The sequence below is a fragment of the Triturus cristatus genome, chromosome 9 (genome assembly GCF_964204655.1).
Source record: "Triturus cristatus chromosome 9, aTriCri1.1, whole genome shotgun sequence".
Taxonomy (NCBI): domain Eukaryota; kingdom Metazoa; phylum Chordata; class Amphibia; order Caudata; family Salamandridae; genus Triturus; species Triturus cristatus.
This window is the reverse complement of record NC_140592.1, coordinates 823888300-823915125: the sequence shown is the minus strand read 5'-3', so window position 1 is coordinate 823915125 and position 26826 is coordinate 823888300. Positions and strand designations below refer to the sequence as shown.

The window sequence follows — 26826 nt, the reverse complement described above, 5'->3', positions numbered from 1 at the left end:
CACCACAGTCTGATTGGTGCTGGTATCTTCAGAGCCTCAGTTGCTAGGAGCTAAATGGCATACAGTGCCTCAAGACAGCCGCCTCAATCTTCACAGTAGTGTAGCTCATGTGGCAACTTTGGGGGTCAGTGCCAGGCTAGCCAGTCACTGAGTGCTACCCTTGATGGAAATCCTAGGGTTGCTTCGGTGAAGGTCAAGATGGCACAGCACAAAGTTGGCAGTGTCATGGTCATGCTGTCCCAGGCATGCAGCTAATACCACGGGACAAATGTCGATCCTGGGTTCCGTCGAGCCAACCGATTGGACACAGTTCAAGTGCCACAGTGACGATGATGGGGATGACATAGAGGGCCTCTTGGAAATGCATTTCAAGAACATCGGTTTCTCTGAGGGTCTCTGGGACTTTTCTCCAGTTGACGGACCCTTCCCCCATGGTCAACTGCTTCAAGTCCCCTTCCAACAGTCCGCTCTTTCTGCAGGGGGGTTGCTCCTTCCCCTTCGCTCAGGCAAGATTACTTGGGTTCCAAAAGTATGTAAGGCAGCTTTCCTTCACATTGACTCCAGGTGAAGACCCCTTACCTCTCAGAAACTAGCTGTCTGGGAGACAGTAGCCGTGGTTGTGAAGTAGTCCTCTGGGTAATCTGTGGCTTACCCTTTCCTTGGTCAGAGAGAACTTGAAAGTGGAACAACCAGTGGGTCAGCAGCTCACACTTTAATACAGAGTTAGCAGACGGGGGATATTGATTCTCTGTCCGCCTTTCCAGAACTGATTTGTGTTGCTTCTTTTTTCCTGTCTCCTTTGCTGGCTATTCTCCAGCCTCATCATTTTCTTGAGTGATGCTCTTCAAAGTAGGGTCGTTCCTGGGTTAGAGCACCGAAATCCGAGGCACAAAAAGATGTGAGCAATCTGCCCCTGACTATCAATATCCGCACACGAGACTGATCAGGAAACGAGATAAATGGCTGCCCCCCTGTAAAGGCCCCTTCACACCCTGACACTTCCCTCACGCCTACCATTCTACACATGGCAGTCTCAGGAAGACTAATCAGCATACCTCTGTGTCAAAAAGGACCTCGTCGAATTTCTAAGGGGGGGGGGGCTCCCTGTTCCCCATTTCAGTGGCTGATTCCACTCTAGTCAAAGGAATGTCAGCAATACACTTTCACTGTCTGGGAAAGCAACCCCATCTCCCTTATGTGTACAAAATGGAACCCACAGACCTGTGTCACTCTGGATCACTCAGGCACTCATGCAATGTACTCCAAACTACATACATGCAGAACTGCATACATGCAAACATACATACATGCGAACTACATACATGCATACATGCAGACATCCGGGATCACGGGATCTCAGAGCTACGACTAGTAGTGGTGGAATTTCAAATGAGTGTGCAGTAGGCTTCCATTCATATGACAAAAGTAAAACGGCCTTTACAATAAACACTTTAAATCCTAGTATGGTGCCACCACGGTGCTACACTTGTGAACATGTGGCTAGGATGGTAGTCCTTTTGTCACTACAGAGGGTCTGCTTGGTGCATCCCTCTAAGTCCAGGACCGGTCCATGTCTAACTGTAATTCAAGGGCAGGCCTAGGCTGTCACACACATGCTAGATTAGCATGAGGCTGGGGCCAAAAAACTGAAAACTCTGATTCTAGATACTTGCAGTTGTTCACGCAGACCATGGTTCACAATTGTACACCCTATGAGTAATATTCTCATACCATCAGTGATTTTCTTATGTTTTGTTGTTTATACGTTTTTGTTGTGTTCTCTTAATGGGCTGTGCTGAGTTATCTTGTTGTTGGGATACTTCGCCTATTTGATTGATTTATTTTCCATTTTTGTTTTATGTAGCTTCCTTTTTCGAATACTAGTATATATCCAGTCAAAAGCAACAAATTCCACTGGAGGTCGAATTAACCCCTTCGCTGCTGCGGACATTCCGCTGCAGCGCTGGGGGGGGCAGGGGGGCAGCGCGGTGGGCCTGTGCTCATGACGGAGCCGCGCCGTCATGAGCCACAGTTGAGCTGTGCTCATGACGGAACGGTTCCGTCATGACTCCGCCCATTTGCGTTGTCCCCCCGCACAGGCGGGGAAACAGCGCCGCGTAGGCGGAGCGGCCGCCAACGGGCGTGTCATGACGGAACGGTTCCGTCATGAGCACACGGCAACCGTGGCTCATGACGGAACGGTTCCGTCATGAGCGGGGAAGGGGTTAAAAACAAATACTTAACACTATTAAAGATGACAACCTACCCCTACTCTAAATCAATGTTTGACGACACACATCAGACTAAAATCATGTACGGTGACAGACAATACATTTAAAACTGTGCTTCTGTTAAGTCAAAGGAAAAAAGTTGTGGTGACCACTATCATGAAAAAGTTACTTCAAAATATTAAATAACTGATTACTGCCTGCAAAAGATAGCATACGAAAATTACTTTGGATATAATCTACTACAGTTATGAGCAGCCATTTTCTTCTCTACTCCAAGAAATTATTCAATATTCTGTAGGTAGTGTCCCTCTTTTTGTCGACACTTTCAGCCTCTTTTCATGTTTCAGGGACTTCACCAGGATTTTGCTGGGTTTTGATGGTGATGCTAAAAAAGGAAAGATTACGATTCATCTATAAATAGTTTTTCTAATTCTCAGTTTTTCTAGGAGTATTAATGTCCTTTGTGGTTTCTCTAGCCAGAGAAATGTAGGGGCCCCTCTGTAAGCGAGATAAAAAAAAATGTGGTCCTAATCATTACAAAGTCACTTCTATTTTGATTGTGGGTGATGGTCCCAGGACGCATAAAGTGTATACCAGGTTGTATAGTTTTAGGAAATTCTTGAGAGTCTTGCCTCCATTTTGAGACAAAAAGAAGTGAGTTGTTTTCACCCTAAAGCGTGTTCTAACATCTTGCAACAGTTTACATTGTTCTTTTAATACAGTTTTGTGGAAAAAAGTGAAACTACAATGACCTGTTAAGACAAACCTATATCATGAGCATCATAACAAACCAAGCTCTTCAAACATCAAGGGACAATTTAGATTGTTTAACACTTTGCTGCAACAGTGTTGCAGTTCCCTTGTATGATAATGGGTACTGATATAGTTCTTAAGAAAATGTATCATTTCAAATTGGCTAGACGTAGCAGCTGGAAGGTAATATCTGCATATATGTGCTGTATATACGAATGTCTGACGCTATTCCCCAAGCCGCAATCATGATGTATCTTCACAGGGCCGTCTTTAGAATGAACGCATCTTTAATGTGCATTTGTTCAGCAAGTAAGTCGCTATAGCGACTTGCCTTAAGGGGACGTTGGATTTTGGAATAGGTTAATTTACTATTCCTACTCCAGTCTGTGCAACAGTAGGGAAGGTGTTGGGCTTTAAATGCAACACCATTCCACCAACGCGCCCCCCTAAAGAAAGTTGTTTTAACAACTGTTGTGCTGAACGAATGTGTACAAAAGACGCGTTTGTTCTCTTGCCAGCGCTGGGAAGGCACATCGAGATTCTGGCTTTGTTCTAATGGACGTTTCCTTAAATACACCCTTAGGCTAAGTGACATGCTCTATTCATCAAATGTTGATGTAAAATGTGATGCATTCTGTACTCAAATACCACTTGCAATGCAGTCTAGCGTTGTGCCACTATTCTGAAATGTAAAAAGAGCTGTTTGACTGTCTAGTTTGGCAATCCAAATCATACTTGCTTCAGCATACCTTGTGTTGGAACGTAGCTCTCCATATCCAGGGTTGGGTCTCGGGTTAAAGTGTCTGATGCTGCAACCAGGCAATGGTTATAGATTCCCTTTACAACCATTACATGTTCCCTCTTGTGTGGCTGGGTGTGGGTGGTAATGGATGAATACAAAATGAACTTACATAGTGAGATGTAAAATTGTATTCCTACTCTGTTTACGAGCTTTGTGTAGTACCTCATTCTTACCTGCACCCTTGAGCAGGTCTTGAGGGACTTCTGAAAATCTTACCTAACTGCCAATAATCTGACATTCCCATTAACAGTCAAATCACACATACAAACACACTGTCAACGTTGAGATTAATGTTACCTATTTTCAGGAACTTGCAGTGTCATGCAACCCATTTGTATATGGGCATACTGAACCCAGCTTCAATTATTGCAAATTGAACATCTGTAATAAATGGGCATTCTATTCCAGATACCATTGAGATGCTCAGATCACATGGTCACCCTTCGGACCTGGACCTGGATTACACATCTGTATTCACTTTGAAAACTCTCCCTTGTTAAAACCTCTTTAGAGCAACATATAGTATTTGTTAAAGTGTCTTTACTAATGTGTTTTATGAGGTTTGTTATTCTGTTTCCTCATGCGCGCGCACACATATGTAGCACTAACACCTTTCATGTTACTTCTTATCTTTTACAGAGGAAGAAAACACCCTGGAAAAAATTATTGAGCGTATTGCAGTTTTGAAAAAACTTCAAAATAATAAGAATTCGGAGAGCAGTGAACCTGTTAAAAAATTTCATAAAAGTATTCAAACTGAGAAGTCAGTTGAAGACTCTTTAAAGGAGAAAAACAGAATATCACAGTCTCAGTTGACATGTTCTGAGAACATCACAAATACACAGCAACCGATCTCTTCAGTGCCATCAGTTCAACTAGAGTCTCTGCCCCCTTCACATGAAATTAAACCTCCCCCTCCTCCTCCTCCACTGCCCGGCATGGCAGGTGGGCCTCCTCCAGCCCCTCCACTGCCTGGCATGGCAGGTGGGCCTCCTCCAGCCCCTCCACTGCCCGGCATGGCAGGTGGGCCACCACCAGCTCCTCCACTGCCTGGAATGTTTGGAGGGGCTCCACCCGCTCCTCCACTGCCTGGAATGTTTCCTGGGGCTCCACCCGCTCCTCCACTGCCTGGAATGTTTGCTGGGGTTCCATCAGCTCCTCCACTTCCGGGCATGTGTGGGGGGCCACCACCTCCTCCACCACTGCCAGGCATGTTTGGCGGGGCTCCTCCAGCTCCACCTTTGCCAGGTATGCCACTGACTGGCATACCACCACCACCTCCTTTGCCTGGCATGGGAACATTCCCTGGTGCACCTCCACTTCCTGGCTCGAACAAGGATGAAATTGTGGTTGCACATGTGGGTTACTCTGTGGGATCTGCAAGGTTTGCTTACTTTAGCAGTGCTAGCAGGCCAACATTAAAAATGAAGAAGCTGAACTGGCAAAAACTTGCTCCAAGTGCAGTAAGTGGTAAGTATTTGTATTTTTCAATATATGAATCTAGGGAAAGCATGTCTGTGTTAAATGTCAGGATTGTTCGTTAACCTGAGATAACTGATCTGACATGTTGTATTACATTGCCTAGTTTAATATCTTATTGATTGTGTATTGCAGAATAACCCAGGTTCATGGTACTGTATTTGATCTGCCAAAATCTTATCACTAAATGTAAATTAGGTAAAAATTTACTAGTCATAATTTGGCAAAATCATTTCACTTTACATATTATGATTTTTTGAATGACCTCTGTCTCCATTACCTGTTTATACATGTTAACATCTGGTTTTAAATATTGATCATGTGTGTACCCTGTCTGGTTATATGTAATTATTGGAGATCTGTGTTAAGTGTTGCTCTGAAAATTCTGAAATTTTTTGGGTTATCAAATATGTGGATGTGTCAGCCCAATCCTTGTTTTTGCTCCTTGTAGTTGTGAAAGAACTATTCTTCCCTGACGACTGAGTGAAGAAGTAGTTTGAAATAAATTCTATTTTCCTTCAGGCTCTTTGAAATGCAAATATAGAAAGTGATGGTGCCTAAATTATACCTCCAACCAGACAGACTGCAATCCTCAAAAAGAACTCTAGTGACACCGACACAATGCTGCTGTAGCAGACCAAGCACAAGTTCTTCCTCCTGAAGTGAAGTTGAATAAAACAATACCATAAAAACTGTTCTACTACACAGTGATTAAATGTTAGACCAATCAATTCAAAATCGACCCAACTTGCGCAAAACAAACTGTGAAAATCTTGAATTAATCTCAACCCCTGCTAATGACAATGTGCTACCAACCATCTCATCATTTTTTGCTCACCGTGTCATTACTACCCGGCTAACCATAAACATTTGGTTCACTCAGTTTGAGAGTGTATGCTCCGAATGGTGTTAAAATGATCTGCTGGTACCTCTTGCTACTGATGATGATTGGCACATGTAGAAATTCCTCCCCCTTGAATGATTTTTTTAAGACCTAATTTCTACATTTGAGCAAGACATCGGGAAACTGTTGTCTACCCACAATGTCTTGAAGCACTATATTGCTGGTGACTTCTATTGCTAGTCTGTGCAGAGGCAAAGTAGTTTTCATGCTTCATTTGAACTGTGTCTACTTGGATACCAGTGCCCATATTACAGAGAGGGCTCATGGTCCTCATCTGTGCCACCTTCTACTCAATGCACCGAGCACAGACCAGAGATGTGCACTTCAGGACAGCCACAAGCTCACACCTGTCCTGGGCGATATGCACTGGTTGAAGTTGCCGGTCCCCCTTTCACTGGAGCTGAAAACCTGGCTACATCTGAATGGGGGTGGGAGTAGCATTGATTCTCCAGTATGTGGTTACAGTGGGTGATTACACCCACGTGCATGAAAATGCCCAGAGGTTCCCCCTTCAAGCAGCAGACTGTGCACCACCTCTATGTGGCACACAGTCAGTGAGTCTTCTGATAACATCTTTTCTTCTGGCCCCGCATCTATGATATGACATGGGTGCAGAGACAAAGTGTTCATGGAGCCAAAACCACATGCAAGTGTGAGAAACCCCCTCAAGCTTTCACTGGTGCTACATGTGGGTCATCACAATTTATATTACAGAAGAGGGCACACAAGCATTTCCAGCCCATTTTGTAAAGCCGTAGTGACCAGGGGTGGAAAAAGTAGACTTGCACACCTTCTGCACCCTCATAATCATCAGGAAAGTTGACCACCATTGATTGTAGGTTGTCCGGCGATCTGCTGGAAAATCCTGATTAGGCTAAATAAAACCTATTTTGGAAAAAAATGTCTTCCCTACTGGGATGATATTTCCATTCTTTGATCAAATGGAGATATGTAATGAAATTGAAATCTCCTATGTCAAAGTACATCTCTAATATGCAATGCTCATTCCATACAATGGGGGTTTAATTAATTCATTGTCGTCTGCTCAATTTGCTGTGGTACACCAAGAACAAACTTAATTGTCCAACGGGGCTAAAGACCGTCAAATGCAGACACGCCAAAGCAGTTATACAGTCACATACAAAGTACAGTGATGACCCAGACAGATCCATCTGCTTGTATAATAAAATATTCTTCCTGGAATTATGTAGGTTGGGGGTTCCTCAGCAAGAGAAGATGGTCGCTCTCCCCTTGGATCCCATCAGTCTGTCTTCTGACACGCATTTCAATACCCACTGATAAAAAATAAAGTGAATGTGTAAAATTCAGTGCAATGAACGCTGAAAGTTAAATTTAAGACACCAGGCATTATAAAGTATAATCTGAATACTGCAATGAACCAAATGATAGCAGACAAAACATCTTTCAGTAGTATTACACTGCACAATGTCGCAGATCTTTGCAAGTGTGCCTGCCTCCCTGTGGTACTTAGGACAGTTGCCATATCATCCCAAACTTTCTGACCCATAGTCCAACACTTAAGGTAAAATAGCTTGTCAAAATTGCAATAGAACAGAGAGGAGGGGGGAGTCTCTTTCATACTGGGCCAGAGACTTGATGCAGATATAGTCAGTTTTGCCATAGCTTGGCTGGTGAGAAATCGTAGAGTGCCTCTTGGAACTGTTGGATATCCCCCACTCCTTTAGGCAGAACCAACGCATTCCATAGAGCAGTATTGCTGTAATGCTGACAAACTGATAGTAAGCAAAACAAAAAAAAGCATTTGCAAATAATTTTTTTATTGAAAGCATACCCCACGTAAATTAAAAAGAAGAAATGGAGAAAATGCTCCTACTTAAACGTGGTGACCATATGTTTGGAATAAAGGTTTTAAGTAAAACCTGCTGAGGGCAACAAAGAAAGGCCTAATCGCACGTATCAAAATAAGCACCAACAACAGAAAGGAACTTTTCAACATCATTAAGGTGTTCTCCAACCTGGCTGCCAGCGAAAACAAAATCACACCCTCACAGGAGCTGTGTGACAAACTTGTAGACTCCTTCCATGACTTGATCGCAACCATTTACAGAACCTTTATACCCTAACCTACACCCACAGACTTCATTGACTGATAAATCATCACAGCAACTGGTAAAAACCACAAATTGACCACCTGGAACCAGCTCTCGACCCTGGACACTTCATCCATTGTGACATCCATCCACTCGGGAACTCCCACAGACCAATGCTCGCACCACATCTTCAACTTCGGAAGCCAAAGACTAGGCCAGGAAATCACCACCCTGCCCAACACCTCAATCACCACCAAAACATTTCCGATGCCTGGAAACCTGCTGAAGTCTGACGACTACTCAAAAAACCCTCCACCAACCCCAGTGAACTCAAGAACTACAGGCAAATATATATGTTCCCATTTCCTGCCAAGGTACTGGAAAAGACTATCAACAGGCAACCCACGACAAACCTGGAGCAGAACCAGCTACTCGACTCCTCCCAATCCATCTTTCACAGCATTCACATCACTGAGACCACGCTGATCGAAGCTATCGATGACATCCAAAGCCTCCTCGACTGAGGAGAATCGGTGGCCCTGATCCATCTGAACTTCTCGGCATCCTTTTACGCATTATCACACCACACACTGATCAAAAGACTCCACCACATCGGCATCGAAGGGGATGCACTCAGATGGATCACCTCCTTCCTCACCGTAAGAACACAAAGGGTCTGCCCACTACCTTTTACCTCTGGACCTCATCTGCAGTTTCCCCAGGGCTCATCCCTCAGCTCTTCAATGTATACATGACCCCATTGGCTGACAACATCAGGTCACACAGTCTCAACATAAAATCCTATGCAGACGACACCCAACTCATCCTCTCCCTCACCAATGACCCTACCACCACCAGGACCAACTTCCACAGATGCATGACAACTGTCGCCGACTGGTTGAAGAACAACTGCCTGAAGCTGAACATGGAGAAGTCAGAAGTACTGATCTTCAGTAACAACAGCAACCTCTGGGTTGACTCCTGACTCAGACCTAACCCACACCCATACCCGCAGATGACGCCAGAAACCTCGGGATCATTATTAATAGGAAGCTCACCATTAAATCACAGATAAATGCCTTCTCATATGCCTGCTATCTCACTCTATGCATACCTACAGAAGATCTTCAAATTGAGGCCTAATCACCAGCTGAGTGGACTATGGCAATGCTCTCTACGTAGGGATCGCCTCACACCTCCCACAGAGACTTCAAACTATACAGAACACCGCAGCCAGCCTTGCCTTTGGCCTTCCTGATGAACCCACTTTACACCCCACCTCAGACAACTCCACTGGCTCCCTGTACAAAAGAGATGGCAATTCAAATTGCTGACCTGCACACACAAGGCTCAACACAACTAAGGACCTGCCTACATCCATGACCACCTGAACTTCCATCGACCTGAACTTCCGCCATCCGCTAAAGACTTTGCTCTGCCTCCCTGTCACTGGCCCACTCTCCCTGCATCCACTGAAGCATAATTAGAGGATGCTCCTTCTCCTACATTGCAGCAAAGACCTGTAATGGCCTCCCCATGCAGCGCCAGACCATCTGCTGCCTTCCGGAATTCCTAAGGGCCCTCAAGACCTGGCTGTTTCAATGAGCCTTCTAGGACTGGTAAGCCCCTGGATACCGTATTGGGTGATTAGCAGCGCTTTATAAATTCTGATCGATTGATTTATATTGAACAGTATAGAAGCTCGCTAGCACACAGGTGTACGAAAAAGAGGTCCAGAATTCGTTTTTTACTTTCGATGAACAATTTAGTAACATAGGACTCGTATTAGCACAAAAAAAGTTCAATTGGTTTTGAAGTTGTATACCTTGAAGACTTGGGACTATTAACTAATCTAGTTGAAAATGTAAAGGCAAAGATGTCTGCCTGCACATACTTAGTCAACCTTATGGTATTCACAAACATACCCAAAAGTAACTCTGGAAAGTTGCACCTGGTGCAAGTTTCCACGCTTAATCTTGGGATGGTCAAGTAACTTTCCCTGCAAGGTCCTATTCTCCTTGTACAGTAATCCAAACAAGAGAATACCACAGATGGGGAAGAGAGTCCCCTGTGCAAGTGCGCATTATTTTCTGTGTGGAAAGTATTATTCCCAAAGAGAACCCCTTCACCTACATGCTAAGAAAATCTTGGGGTGAATCATTCCCCTTCCCACCAGGAAAGGAATTGGTGCCATTCCTTGGCTGCAGTAAAATTCATCAATTTCCAGTGTTAGTTTGTGAATGCCCATGCACATACAGATTTGTAGGTTCTCACCTTGTGAATTCCTGGCAGTTATAAAAAAAAAGGTATATTTGATCACAATTGTATGACCACAAGCAACTTTTATCTTTGATAATGGGGCCATAGTTTGAAAACACAAGGATGCAAAAATACAATTAGTGAAAAAAAGAAATAACTAAAAGCTAAGTATTGACCTATCAACACTGGTCCTGCATATGTGAATAGGCATAATGCCATCTCTCACAGAGCAAGACAACCAATAGCCTGTGAAAGAGGGATGCAAAATCTGAATGACAATTGATGATGACAGCTGACCCAATGTCTCTCTGGTTATTATTTTATTCATGATCTTCTTTTTCACATGATTCCGGCTTGAAAGCTAAAGGTGTCCCTAGGCCAGATTTAAATACAGGGCATCCCACCCTAAAGCCCAATTTGAATCCTTAGCCCTGAACTGAAATTCATAATCTCTTAATTGTGTACATTCTGTATAATGCAGAAGATTGAACGGGACACACAATGGCCCATGGTTATGAAATGCAAGTCTCTCTGTAGTTGCAATGGTTTGACAGAGATGCTGCAAAAAGAAGATAATAACAAAACCAGCTCTGCAAGAGAACAAGTAAAATACAAGACCATATTTTTCAATATCCACTTTGGCTCAGGTAGATATCTGCTTAGGTAAATTGGCTTCTTCTTTCTTTGGCACGTTGCTCAACATGCTGATTAGGTGCCTGACATTAAGTACCAGGAAACCTGAATGGGCAAATGAGAACAAGTCTGCACATATTGAGCAGTGCTGCAGGTTCGTACATTTACAAATCTGCACAACGCTGAGGTAATTTAGCATCAGCCCATATGTAAATATATCTATGTGCACTTACTGCAGCCCGTGCTGACAGACATTAGACTGACTGACAATCTGGACTTGCTGCACATTGGCAAATCACCTTGAAACGTCTTGTAAATGCCTGGTGATTGGCCAATGAATTGTCTGTGAATACTGACAATCGCATTGTTTGTGTGTAGAAGTGTACCAGCATGGGCTTGCTGAAGGAGCATGTCGATGTTCCTGATCCTTCCATTCTGGCACATCACTAGTAACAGTGCTGGGAGGAGGAGCCAGGGGTGAGAGTAAGAATGACTGAGGGGAGCAGCCTGAAACCACACTTATAAAGGTCTGCCTTGGTTTACCCCTGTATTTTTGTTGCTTCTCTTATTCTCCATGCTTCACCATGTGTCTGTCTGTGTTTCCCTGACTATATTTCTATTCAAAATGATCCCTCTATGCATTGCTCTCCCCTCTGTCTGCTTCTCTCATATATTTCCAAATGTCTTTCTATCCTCTCCCCATACCTGTGTCACCTCTCCTCACCCTCTCCATAGTGGAGTCTCTTGTGAGGGTGAGAGAGAGGGAGCCATAGCATCAAGAGGAAGTGTGACGAAGACAGACACTGAGTGGGGTGCCATTGATATAATGAATTCAAGTTATCCAATCACAAGGATAGTAAATAAGCTATGCTTCTGGGTAGGGATAAACTGAAGAAGAGCGAGTAAGCCCTTAAATAAATAGGAACCAAGCAAATGAGATTAACAAGAAATCCAACCAATGGCAAGCACAATACGTCTTTCACAAAAAAAGGTTGAAAGCTGTCTGTAGGCAAGACTTGAAAACAAGACCTAGTGGCTTTACCAATGCTTATTACTTTTTACAAGTCGCCCACTTTTTCCACATAATTTTGGGAAAGTGAAACAAGGATTTAGAAGAACTCTTGAAGGGTCATGTCCTATTACTGTCTACACAACAATCCTATTCCTACATCCAACCCAGTCTAGAGAGTTGATTTATTACATTTTGTTAGTAGTGGTCTACTCCCTTTGGGTGTTTCAGAGCCCTGAAATCAAATTGGAGAGAGGTTGACAAGCGAAGGGGATAGGTGCACAGACAACTAAGCTTTAAAGTCCATGAAAGAGGAACCAGTCTGTGTACCTCGCTGAAGAGGAGAGTTTTCAAACCTTTTTTATAGTCTTCAATGCGTGGGAACAAGTAGATTATTTCTTTTTATTAAAATGATATTTTTGAAGGCAAACCCTGAATGGAAATGCCTGGTGCTATAAAGAATTCAAAAAGAAAGTGTGATACATACTGAAAAAATATTACCAAGAAAGTGTTAGGTGGTAATGTGTCAAATATAAAAAACATTCCCCCAAAATTTCATGTGCATTGACTTGCTACGAATCCTCAACGAAACAGACTTCAATAAGAAAACTCCTTACTCTCTAAAAGCTATGCCACCCAATTTTGTTATAACTTGAATTTATCTGGTTCGAATGGAGTTTAGCCATGGATTTCAGAGGCTCCAGATGAACATATTTAATACATTTCCTGTTTACAAAGTTGAGGTCTTGGGATTAGTGCTTCCACATTTAAAAGCAATGAACTTGCTCACAAAGAGCTGGTTAAGCCAATATAAAGCATTCAACACATGGTCAGGTTGCTTTAAATGAAGGAGAATTCTTGCAACATTACCACAGTATACACTAAAACTTTGCTATACTCTTCTTAGGGAGACCAAGACAAATAGACTTACCAAACCTGTGCTGGAATGGACAAAAGTTCTGATTGCCATGATTCTCTGAGAAAAGGACAAAGTGAAAAATCCTAAGGATTTAACCCAGAGTTGGAGAAACATGTTGAGAAGGTTTAAGTTGAGATTTAGAGTTTTGAAATTTCTAACAAGGCAAGCACCAAGAAACTGAAGCCACATTCTGACATCCCATACATTCTGAGGATAAGAGGCTTGTTAGTCAAATATTCTTCAGCCAAAACGTTTGTATCCGGTCAAACAGATAAATATCCTATTATATGCAGCCTACCCTAAATGTCTCCTAAGTAGGTAAAGGGTGAATTATTTGAGAGTCTGAGACCAGCTTTTCAGGGCTTTACAGGCACTCAACTCAACCCTTTATTTATCCCAGGCTTTTCCAACATGGAGGTAAGCACCCATTCCAACCATGAACCACAATCCCTAGTCAGGGTAAGTCAAAATCACACCCTAAATTAACCGTGCTCACCCTCTGGTAGTTTGGCACAGAACAGTCAGGCTTAACTTAATGGGCAATGTGTAAAGTATTTGTGCAACACTTAAAACAGTGAAAACACAAAAAGATACCACACCTGCTTAGAAAATGGAGCTTATTTTAACGAACAAACCAAGACCAAAACGTTAAAAAATCCAATAAGTAGAACCGGCTATCTGGTCACACTTTACCCGCACAAATCTGAAAGTTCAGGTTAACACGATGGAGCACGGGTCAGATACACGGACCTGCCTTGGCTTGCTGCAAAAGTGCCTTGTTTGCATCATTGATGAGAAAGATGCAAGAAGCAGAGGAGGCGATGCCTCACCAATGATACTCAGAATGTGGGCACTGCATCTGCTCCGAGCCGCGCAAAGTCAAAGTTGCGTCCGAAATAGAACAATGTGCAGCGCAGTCTGCAAAGCGATGCACTCGATCCTAGCAGCAGCAGTCTTCATCCTTCCCATCCTGTCCAGAATGGGCCATCAGGAGGTGGTTGGCCCATCAAGTCACACCTAAGCTCCCTTTGTATGTGGCTGTCTAGAGGGAATACACAAAACTCAGCTGTCACCCACCCTCAGACAAATGATTAGAGACAGGCAGCAGGCACCAAATGGCTAAAGTTAGAAAATGCCCACTTTCTAAGAGGCAAAATCTGACTTCACCATACGTTGTGATTTTAAATTGTGATTCCAGTTCTACCAAACTTGGGAGTCCTATCTTTTCCCAATTGGAAATTACACTTATAAAATGTAATAAGGTAATCTCAATGTTATCCTGTGGGAGAGACAGGCCTTGCAGTAGTGAAAAATGTATGTAAGAGTTTTTCACTACTAGGACATGTAAAATATAAAAGTAAGTGTCCTACATTTTAAATACACTGCACCCTGCCGTTGGGCCGTCCCGGGCCTACCCTAGGGATGACTTGCATGTATTAAAAGGGATGGTTTGGGCCTGGCACATGGTTTAACTTGCCAGGTCGAAATGGCTGTTTAAAACTGCATACACAGGCTTTGCAACGGCAGGGCTGAGACATGTTTAAAGGGCTACGTAAGTGGTTGTCACAATCAGTGCTGCAGGCCCTCTACTAGCATTTAATTAACAGAACCTGGGCATATGTAATCCATTTTACTAGGGACTTATAAGTAGATTAAATATGCCATTTGTGGATAAGCTAATGTTACCATGTTTTACGCTAAGAGCACAAACACTTTAGCCCTGTTTAGCAACAGTAAAGTGCAGAGAATCCTAAGGCCTGAAAAATTGAAGGCAAATAAAAACATACCAAGGATGCCAGATCTAACGTGTACCATTGGGGTTTATTTTATTGGTATGTATAAGTATAAACAATTTTTACCCTTAGAACAGGAAGTGATCGGGTTCGGGCTGGCCTATAGGGCCATAAGGCAGTGCCCGATGTACTGGTCTGACAGGTTAGTGTGTGGGCCAGATTTTTGGCAGTTTATGGGCCTGTATTATGGTCTGCTGCGCCATTTTTTACTGTTGATTTCTTTTTTTTATATTAAAACAAACACTACCTCCAGTAAACCCTAATGCATGCAGTTTTCCATATAACGTGTCTTTGCAGGTTCAAAACTGTCTCAGTTTGTAAACATTGGCCACCTTTTTAGCCATATTCACTAATGGGATTCACTTTTATGTTGGTGCTCGAGTGTAATTTGCGTCCCAGTCCGACCCAGGAAGTGATGCACTTCAAAATGTTGTTTTGACTCTCATGCTTTGATTATGTGGTAGACTTGAAACTCTGCTACAAAAAATGAGAATTCAAAAGACAGATGGGCTAAAGCTAACTCTTAAGACAGTAGGCAATGCACATTTTTTTAAACCGTTTTCACGAAACATTCAGAGATTTCATAGAAAAAAGGTAAATAACTCTGTGGCCTACTTGGCTTGTTGATGTTTTTGCTTGTCCAGCATTTGCAGGCATTTTGGAAAGCTCCCAAATTCACTGCTTGCTTCCCATCATTGTCCCTTTCAGACACTCACTCCATGTGGGCATCCGTCAGCCCATCTAACGAGTCCATCGAGCCGGATTATACGAGCATCGAGCAACTGTTCTGTGTGGCACAAATAACACCGAAGGATAAGGAGGCCTCTCCTGTGAAGAAGCCGCCCAAAGAGGTACTGCGGTTAGCTCCAATTCTCCGCTGCATCAAATATACTTTTGAAAACCGACATAACATTTTTTGTTTTCCTTCAACAGATAACCTTCTTAGATTCCAAAAGAAGTCTCAATCTGAATATTTTTCTCAAGCAATTTAAATGGTAAGATGTTTCCTCTTCGAACTGCCTTATTTGATGCATTTAGCTTGTGTCTTTAACTAAAGCATAAATGTGATTTGATTACACTTTAGAAAGTAAGTTATATTACTAAGGAAAAATAAAATAAGGACTTCCAAAGTCTCCATTTGCCGTGACTTGGAAGTAAGAATTATTATAATTAGGGCTCCCAGTCCCGTTTTTGCAGATTTTTACAGATAAATACAGCCCGAAAACAATGCGTTTCCTGTCTGTATTTATTTTTAAAAGCGAAAAAATACTGACAATTGTGGTTTTTGTGACACTCTTCATGCTGTCTTTCAAGAATTCCAGGCAAAAGCGGAGCAGAGAGACAGCTTGAGGAGTTGAAAAAAGAAGAAAAAAAAATTCCTGGAATATAGGCATATGTAGACTTATTTGTAATATAACACTAACATGCACCTGTGGGTGTAGTGCTTGGTTCTATGTGGCTGCTAAATTAGCGTTGACGTCGGAGTGAAAGTCTAGGAGTTAAATAAATATGGAAATATACAATTTTACGACTCATTCTTGAAATACAAAATAAATATGGATAAAATGGCAATTCGATGGGCAAAAAATTAATATAGATAAATACAGACGGAAATGTTAAAAAAATATATACGATAAAACCGGGAGCCCTAATTATAATGTTACATTGCACAAGCCAGTGATATGTGAGTTGCAATATTACTTCAAAACATCCCCCCAAGTTGCTGTAATTATAGTTGTGGAGCTGGATTAAAAAAAAAAAAGAAATGTGACGCAGGACAAAAAAAATACCATTCAGCAGAAGCTCTTTCCACCATCAGAAAGAGTGTTACAAAAATGTTTATTTAATGACCACTTACAACTGCTCTTTGCCTTTTTCATTTTTTTGCATTTTGTCGGAATGCCAGTGCTGTAAAAATCAACAACCTTTTTCTTCCACATTCCCAACTTTCATGTCAGATAGGATGCCCTCCAGGCTACCCTGAAGCGAGTGCAGTGACTGCCTACTTTTGTCTAACATTATAAATATCCTTGTGTGACATCAGGAGAGGATAACTTGCACAAGCATAATTTGCCTTTAGAATTGTCATCACTTAGTCCTGTGTGCCCAAGAAGTCACCTCTAGCCATCTACTATTTTAGTAAATCCAGGCAGAGTGAGAGGGAGGTCCATGCTACAGTGCGAGCATGGATGCCACTGGTTTTAATAACGTATGCTTCTCACTTGTAGCGCTTAATTTAAGCTGGTGGTTGCAGATGACTCGCCGACCGTGGAAGAGACACGGACACCAGCTGTAGTCGGGCTCCATGAGACTCTCAAAGATTATTGAGGTGCACTCTCTCAAGAAGACACTAGGATTTGAGGAGACAATATAGAACAGGGGTACAATCTGTGAGAGACTTTCTGAGAATTGGATGTTAACTAAGTAGAGGGCTGATCATGAGGAGAGTTGCAATGGACAATGATTAGAAGAGAATCCAGCTGAAGCAGTGGTGAGGCTGACAGAGATTAAGGATCACAAAGCACCTTTGGTCCTGAGAGAGGATGGATAGTAATGCTGTTGGAAAGGGACTATCTTGGCTTGTCAGTGGAACATTTAGTGATTTTAGTACATGTTTCAGTTTTTGGAATGTGTGACTATCTGGGAGTAAATACGATTTGCTGGTTGAGAGGCTGTGTTTGGTTTACAATGTGCTAAGGAAGGTTGATACCAGAGATGGAGGTAGCTGTGGAGGGTGGGTTAAGAGGACAAGAGAGCTAGAGGCCCGAGTGATGGTCTGAGTGGTGATGAGGCTAGTTTGCAAGAGTATAGGGCAGAGGCTGGTAGAGCAGCATACATGTCGTCTGAGAGAGGCTGAATGAAAATGGGCAGTGCTACCTGAGAAAAAGGCAGTGTCTGGGAAGTGCTAATGGCTCGAAGGAAGTCTCTCGTTAAGACTGACTGACAGCTATAGAAAGACCCCCAGAGATAAAGGTAGGGTTATAAGGGGTGCCTCTAAGGTGTCAGAGGTCCTTTCAATGAGAGACTATGCCAGAAGCAGACAGGGGAGACTTTGAGGGATAAATGCTTGCTATAGGTAGATGATGCACAGAGGGAGTAACTGGTTGAGAGGGAAATGTAAAAAATCTCTTCAGATGAGGACCTGAGAATTCAGGTGTTGAATGTTCCAATAGTGAGAAGTATCTGTGACAGTGAATATTTTAGGATCTAAAGTATATCACTAAGAAGATCAGTGTTGTAGGCAATCTTGAACAATCATATGGTTTTAACCAATCATCCAACATCATGTACTCTAAATAGTGGGAAAGCACAACTCCATGGTACGCAGGAGGAAAGGTCCATGTATAGCAATTTAAATACAGTCCCTCTGGAAATCTGAAATATGCACATTATTGTAACTGCGCTTCTCACAAGTACGATGCTCACTGCATAACCTCTATAACCTAAAAGTATTAAGTTTGTGATAGTGGAATTGTGATTCACAGTCGCAAATCTTGCATTTTATATCACTGATCCTTTTCACCCAGGATAGCTATGTAAATCTCAATACTTATAGATACATACACCAAGTTTGAGAAAGTCATCCTTTTTGCCCCGATCACCCCCGTTTTTTGATTGATACTCGTGGTAATTTACTCTGATTGTGCCCTGGGCTCTGCTAACCACACCCAAGGCCAGTGCTCTGTGTAAAAGGTATATGGTAAATAGGTCTAATTACAGTTGGTTTGACAACCTACCTATAAGCCCCTAGTATATGGTAGGGCTTGTAGGTTAAGAGGCCTAGCACATTTTTTGCACTTAGGTGTGCACAGCTGTGTTGCCGGCTGTGATTTTCAAGTGTAACTGCAACAAATAGTAGACGGAATGCTGAATGATTCAAACCTTCTCCCCCAACCAAGAGATCTGGGTAAATCCATTGTTCTTTTGCCCACTAAGCAACCCCAGTTTGGACCCAGCCATATGCAAATTAGTCTTGACCCTGTGCCTCATGTGAACAGTCCAAACTGCCAAGCCAGATCCTCCCTGGACCGGAAACAAGAATCCTGGGACCGGTTTCGGGGTATGTCACCCTTCATCAGCTCGGCTAGCTTGAATCCAGTGGCACAGTGAGCAAGGGACCCACGTCTGGGCATACCCATCCCACTTAGGGCAAAAAGTGTAACTGCAACAAATGATGGACGGAATGCTGAATGATTCAAACCTTCTCCCCCAGTCAAGAGATCTGGGTTAAATCCATTGTTCTTTTGCCCACTACGCCACCCCAGTTTGGACCCAGCCCTGTTTGGACCCAGTGATTTTAAATGCATCCCTGCTTTGCAGGCTGCTTTTAAAGGTCAATTATATGCACATTTATCTTTGGAATTAAAGGTACTTCTCAATTCTTAATCTACCTTATTTTTTCATATAATTCACTTCTATGGTCTCCCCTAGATGCCCCAGGGGTAGGATGCATTGTAACTATAAGCAGGGGCATTATAAAAGATGTTCTACATATCCTGGTGAGTGAAAAACTGAATATTCTGTTTCCCCCATTTAAGCACATTGATTCTATAGGACAACATGGGACTAATTTAATAAAGTACAACTATTGATAGAAGTGAGCTAAAATATACTTCAAAGTATTAAAATGATAATTAGAATAAATCCAACAACTTCCTGATGTTACGATTATTATACCTATCTCAGAAAATGAGCTATAGAACGTTCTTTTCTGATTAACTAAAATCCAGTCTCTCAGGAGCCGCTCCTGATTGGCCAGCCTTTGGCAGGCTGAGCCAAACTGCTCTGATGAGATGTGAAGTCGCCTGCATAGAGACAAAGGACACCAGGTGGGAGGAGATCTACAAGCTGCAGAGCAAAAGGCAGGAAGGGGGCTGGGTAGCCAAACCAGTCTTCAAAAAGGGATGACATTTAGCACAGGACACAGGCTCACTCCCAGTTCCGGCACCCCCAGCCAGACAGGACCCCAGTAATTGAATTAGCAGAGGGTCTAGATAGGGAGTGTTCGGGAAACTTAGCCTCACCAGTGGGTTTGCTTAGCCAGATCTTAACATCCAGAAGAAAGTTTCTCCATTTCGGATTTTAAAGGAATGATGCTTTCTGGGACAAGAATATGCTACACTTTGGAGGAATAGGTCAAACCTGAGAGTGGTACCCTGCACCCCGTAAGTCAGGCTGGTGCCTGTTTGTCACCCAGGAACATTGGATAAACACTACCCAGTAACTCAGATCCCTATCTGAAACTACAAGAAGAAGTAGGACTGCCCTGCCGGAACCATGGCCTGCACCTGTTGCACACTTTGGGAAATACAGCCTGAAGGACTTTGCTTTGATTCACAAAAGTGAAGGGGTGAACTCCCTGAAAGTAACAGGTTAAAAGAGCTCCACCTGCGTCATCTCCAGCAAGAAAAAACAACCTATCACCTTCAGCTGCACTTTAAAAGATGGGGCCAGGTGCATTGTGGGAAACATAGTCCCAACCTCCCTAGGAGGAACTCGGAGCTTCTGGAACCTTGGATTGGTGTTGTGAACACTTTTAAACCAAAAATAATCCTCTGGAATTGGATCTAGAAGTTCGGAGAAGAATGGAGAATTTTTGGTAAAAAGCTCCAAAAGGTGGCTGACTCATCGACGAGAGTCCAGCTGGTGACATAGAACCGCAACCCAGTCTGAGATTCAGGTTTGCCCCGCTGAAGCTCCGGAGCATTTCGTCATCGAGAATTCCAGGAGCCGACCAAGGTGTCAAACCAAAAGCTGGTCTTACGAGGAGCCTCGCTTGACGTCTAGACAAAAAGCTCAAAAAAAGTAACTAAGTTAGAAGGTAAACACTTGACCAGAGCCTACCACTAAGTGTGTCCGACTCGCACTTCTTCATGGTCAACCTGAAACTTTGATTTTGTCCCAGTGAAGTACGATCAGAAGTCCCAAAATGGCACTTTTGGCTTTTAGGCTCTAGAAAGTGTTTATTATTTAAATATTCATACCTCTGGTTCCCGACATTTGATTTTTGTCATTTTGGTGTCACACTACTCATAATTTTTTTTCCTGTTTTTAGCAATTGGATTTTTATTGTGTATGGTGTCTTCGATATTTAATGTATTGGTGTTTTAAAATGCTTTACACATCTGTCACCTAATTTAAGCCTGCCTGCTCACAGCCAGCTACCAAGGACTAGGCAAGGGAATAATTTATTGAGACCTTGACTGCTCCTTATATTGTGATTTTTGCCTTATTACTAGTGGCAGATCCTTACCTACTCCTACTAATAAACCACATTCCAACTCAGAGGGAATATGCTAAGTCATTGACCTGTATTAGACAGTTTAAATCTCTTTGGAAACTGTAGTTTAAACTCTAGACAACATGTATGCCTTGTAGGTAGTATCAGTCTTATATTGTGGGGATTTTAGTGGGTGACATATCTCCTTGTAAGCTGTAGTGTGATATTTCCTGTCACACACCTCTTCATTGCCATTGTTCATTCCACAGTCCAAATGAAGAAATTGTTGAGATGATAAACAAAGGGGACCGGTCGAAGTTTGATGTTGAGATTCTAAAGCAATTCCTGAAATTACTTCCCGAAAAACATGAGGTAAGAATGGGATACCTTCTTCTCTTTCTGTGAACATGTACTTTAGCATTACACTTTTACTTTGCTACCCTAATGGAATGTGCTCCATAGATCGAGAACCTGAAAGCCTATCAAGATGAAAAAGAAAAATTATCAAACGCTGATCAGTTTTATCTCCTCCTCCTTGCTGTGCCTAGGTAAGTGAAATAGTAATGCGTTTGCTCCTCTTGATGTCGTCTATTCTTTTTTCCTTGAGCTGATTGTTAGTCTTTCAGTAAATCTAAATACAAAGCACTTGCGTATTTACTGTGGTTTTCGAGCTCCCTTATTGATGGGTAAGATGATTTTACTCAGTGAAGTTACTGCTTGGGTATCCTTTGAGAATCTTATTTCAATGTTTCTTCTTCTCGTTGCACCATGAAAGATAGTATAATAAAAGAGTAGGAAAAGTGACAGCAAGCAGCTTACCTTAAAATGTCACATTAAAGGCAGCACCTACTACTGGAATTGTTATGTTGGTAAATGGATGCGTTAAACCTATATGCAATCACCTACTTAAGCTAATATTTAAATAAGCGGAGAAATAAAATATAACCACAATGCCAAAGCAGAGAAAAATCTAGGTTTTCTGCAGAATGATGCATTAAGTGCGGGTAGCAATGGGCGGCAAGTAGCATACTGGATTTTATGGTGCAGCATAAAGTTGTGGGTGATCCAAGGCCTGCCACTGAGAGACTTAGGGCTAACAGATCAGGGATATTATAATGTTTGCCAAATATATTAATGTTATACCTAGTCTTGGTATCAGAGAATGAAATCTCTTACTAAAAGAATTTGAAAGGGAAACATGTTGCCAACATTAGCCTACATATATATACCAGCCACTTATGATTACTAAACCTAACTAGAACATGAAGCAAAAACGTTTTTTGTAGACCGCTTGGGGTAAGCGAGAGAGAAATGATGTAATTTATGTAGTTTCAAAGTACCCTTGGTATTACAGCCTGTACAACTACAGCGATATATTCATTTTAGAAACTCAATGGGTCTTTATTGTCTGCACCTGCACCGTAGTGCAATGTGCATTTGCTGCCATCTTCGCTGCAGGTCTAGCATATGTAAACTATTGAGGTTAATGATATTGACATTGCAATGATTACCATACATCATGTTTGCCTGAAAATCCACTGTAGAAAGTGCTGAAATTTTTTGTTTGTCTCTTTATACAAAAAATGGCCACTCTCTACTGGAAACCTGAATCCCCTCTGCACTTCCTTGCCCTAGGAGTAAATACCGATTACATTTACTGGATTAAAGTTTGGGCCAAATTAGCCAAATTGTACCTTCTGAAAATTAGCCAAATTGTACCTTCTGAAAATGTAAAAGTGTAAAGTACGCATCCAGAAACTCATTGGCATAGTACGTACCACAGAGTCCACATATTAACATAGCAACAAGGGTGATTGGGAAAGATTTTATTGTCTAGAGTAATGCTGTGCATATCCAGGTTGCTTAAATAGAGGTCTTAAAGGAAAGCCAACAATACCCTTAACTCCTCATAGGCCGAATTATGATCTTCTGAAAAGGGCTGAATAATAATAATAATCCACATTTGTAAAGCGCAAACAATCACCCGTAAGGTTTTCTAGGCGCCAGGGGCCGTCGGGAAGATTAAGCAAGCTATTGCCCAGAGTCATATGGTGCTGGGCTAATCTGCCGCCAGCACCGGGGATCGAACCATGATCCCCTGATTCCGGAGTCAGTTGCCCTGGCAACGGCGCCACACCTCTTCCTCTGTTGCAATATGCATTGTTTCACTCTCGTGATGCAGAGCATGAAGGTACAGCACACAACACTACACAAGCAGTTGATGGTGCTGTTCATACAGTATTTCAACATATCATAGCAGACATTTGAAGTAATATTATATTTGGAATTGCATAATAGCTGCCCAAGGTGCCTTTCATGTTGGATATTCGCCCAGAGGACTGCAGCAGTGGGGTTTAACATCTTGACTGATGCTCCTCATTTAGGCTTTTAATCTGTGTATCTGATAATTGTGGGGCACAATACATAACTGACAGTTTCATATAAATAAATGTTGTGCTTTTTAAGACACAGTAACTAATAGAGCAATTAGTGAATTCATATCTAATCATTTTGTTTGACACTTTATGGCTATTTCATGGCTATAAATCTTATCAGCATGATAATATTTATGATAAGTTTCAGAAATCTAATCTCATGGTCATTTTTCGATACTTATTTTGGCAAATTAAAAATACATTTTGACATTCCACTGCACATCATTTCATGGGTATTCTACAGTACAATATCCCACAAGCATTCCCTGGGACAGTTTGATGGGTATTTCATAATATAGTTCTCAATAAAATTTCATGACCAAGTCGCCAACCAGAAAGAATTGAAGGCCACCATCTCACCCTACATTGGAGATTGTGTGAGATCAAATCACAGACAACTAGGTAAGGAACCGAATCGGTGAAAACCATGACGCAAACTGCTGGGAATCAAGGCTGGAATTCACCTACCTTAGGGTTATATAGTTGTGGCTCGGGACACCATCTTGTCTTTTCAAAGCAGAGCGTCAGACTAGCTCAAAACATTGGAGGTGCTTTTTCAAAAAAACTGCAGTTGTTCAGGTTCTGTGGCCATGTCTAGGCCTGGCCCAATTCTAAATTAAAGCCTTCGCTCAGAGCTGCTGAACACTTACATGGGGCTAGAAGACCCTATTTCTGTTACGTGCAGAGAATCATTGCATCACTCAGGAAAGCAGTATTCTCGTCCACCATGTTTTGTGAATTATTTGATGTAGTAGGAGTTGATTTTATTTTTAATATAAATAAACCATGCCTGAACCTGGGACAGGGTCGGCGGGGGCTACGGGGGAGTCCATGCAGGACGGGGCTACTTAGGTACACTCATGGAGGACTCGGTATCTGCACTCTACATTGACAGCTGATGAGGAGTCTGGGTGGGAACAGGGCCGCGGAGGGAGGTCGCTGCGGGGCCCCTTCTCTCAGGAGACCACTGACAGGGTTTTCCCGTTTGTTCGGAGCTGGGAAATCTCAGACCATGGGGCCCGATTGGCAGCGGGTGATGAGGGGGTTGCTGCGGGCACACTGACGAGGGGGGGGGGTAGAGAGGGCGGTGGGTGGGGAATATAAGGTGGGAACATAGCAGAGTGGTTTTCCGTTAATGTGTATCTTGCCTTTTATGATGCTAATGTGTGTAATGTTAGTCCTCGGGACTCTGGGTGTGGAAAAACTCAATAAAAATCTTTTAAAAAATAAATAAACCATGCCTGCTGACTCGCAAAATAATTAAAATGTGTTTGGGTTTAAGCTATTTTATCATGTTTTTTAAAAGGAATGTGTGCATAGGAATTTTACGATAGTAAAATGTTTCATTGTTTCCTGATATCAGCTACCAGCTCCGGATTGAGTGTATGCTTCTATGCGAGGAAACCACAATTCTCCTTGAAATGCTTCAGCCGAAAGCACAACTAGTCAGCACAGCCTGTGATAGTAAGTATGGCATTTATCATCAAATCTGGGAATCCTAATCTAGAAGGATCTGTGCAAAGCAACTGACAAGTGTATAGTTTTAAGGCAATGAGAAATGAGAAAGTGTCTGATATGTAATCCAGTGGCTACACAGAGGTTTGATGGAAGGTCGCTAGACCGAACACCACTTGAAGTTAGCTCCAGCTCTGGTATGTAAAGCCTCTCACGTGGTGCTCTCTTGGGGTATTTTCCCTCAGTATATAAGCAAAAATTACCTTAGAGATGTGGTTCTACAATTCTGATATTGAACTAATTCATTACATTTTCTAGCAAAAAATACAAATCCTTACATCGTCATTTGATCTGAAGAATAAGGTTAATATATTTAAAATGAGTATGTATACTTCTGTACAAAAATAAATGGACCAAAAATTCAAATGAGCTCAATATTGAATAACCTTATTGCTTCACAAACCTTCGAGTAGCAAAGAAATGCTTCAAAAAATAACTAAGCCGATAGCAAAAGTAAATGCGGAGCCAATTATATTCGGAAATTTGTTTTGATTTTTTTTATTATTATGAAATATTTACCCCAAAAATGTCCCCAAACAGGACTCGTAGGATTCCTTACGACTTTATAGTTAAAAGATTTTCCTAACGAGAAAGTGTTACTAATGTCATTCACTCTTTTTGTTAATTGCAGTAACTAGCTTGATTTTGCTTTCGACCAAGTTTGTACAGACTGTAGTTGAATATCAGTGTAATTACAACATAAAAGGTTTAGGTAAATGCTGTAATGATATCATAAGTGTTTATATATTTGGAATGGTTGACGCCTTTTTACAATTCAATGTGGTTAATGTCCTTTCAGATATTCTTACCAGTCACCGACTTCCAGTGTTCTGTCAACTGATTCTTAAAGTTGGAAATTTTCTTAACTATGTAAGTTTTTACATCACCAGATTTAAATGAATGAATTGTGTATTTAAAAAATATTTTTGGAATGCAGATGCCTACAGAGCGCAGGTTAATTTGGACATTTCTGATTGTCATTGTTCTTTTTTCCTGTATTTTCCCTATTGTAGGGAAGCCACACAGGAGATGCAAATGGCTTTAAAATCAACACCTTGCTAAAGCTGACTGAAACCCGCGCAAACAAAGCACGCGTTACTCTGCTGCACCACATCCTAGAGGTTTGCTTTCTTCTTCTGTTTGTGATTGTGCAGAATAAGTATGACCTTGCAGAGCATTTACTTTTTATACAAACCTGTATATGAGACTTAGTAGTAAACTTGGTGGTATACATTGCTAGTGCTTTGAATGTAGCGATTTGACCAAATTCTACCTTAGACATATGTCCCCATCAGTGGCAGAAACAAGGAAGCGTGTATGAGAGTTTCTCACTAACAATGCTATAACTAGGTTCTTTATGTGTTTTATTAAGGTCACCACATATTTTCTACATGTACAGACGTGTTGTGATTACGAAGTTGTATCCACATTTATTTGCTAATTTGCTAGAGATTTGGGATTTCTACTGCCATGCAGTTTATTAACTTCACCCCTGAAATACTGTATATCTTTAACATAACATCCTCTTCTCTATAACAAAACTTTTCATGGCACATCTTTCTCATAATAGATTATTTTTGTGTGGGATGTCTTTCATCTTTGAACCTGGTTCCACATTTCCCGATTGTCTTTTCAGAAAAGCTAAAACAGACTTGAAATGGAAGTGCAAAGAAAATCTGAATTTGATACATAATAAGCTACACACTCCTACTTTGAAATAACATTCCCCAAAGAGGTGTACCCACCTGAGAAAGAAGCTAAAAATTAATCTCTTCAAGAAGCAGATCATTCATCAAGATAAG

The 26826-nt window shown here is 41.9% G+C and overlaps 1 protein-coding gene across 4 annotated transcripts in view; it reads left to right on the top strand.

Moving 5' to 3' along the window:
• LOC146798907 (inverted formin-2-like) overlaps positions 1–26826 on the top strand; it is a 368077-nt gene that overhangs the window by 181472 nt on the left and 159779 nt on the right. For all 4 annotated transcript variants that reach the window (XM_085626263.1, XM_085626262.1, XM_085626261.1 and 1 more), the window contains exons 8-15: positions 4426–5256; positions 15563–15705; positions 15788–15849; positions 21344–21446; positions 21537–21622; positions 24873–24973; positions 25824–25894; positions 26038–26145. In XM_085626263.1, the coding sequence (XP_085482389.1) occupies positions 4426–5256; positions 15563–15705; positions 15788–15849; positions 21344–21446; positions 21537–21622; positions 24873–24973; positions 25824–25894; positions 26038–26145 (1505 nt within the window). The remainder of the gene's footprint in view (positions 1–4425; positions 5257–15562; positions 15706–15787; positions 15850–21343; positions 21447–21536; positions 21623–24872; positions 24974–25823; positions 25895–26037; positions 26146–26826) is intronic.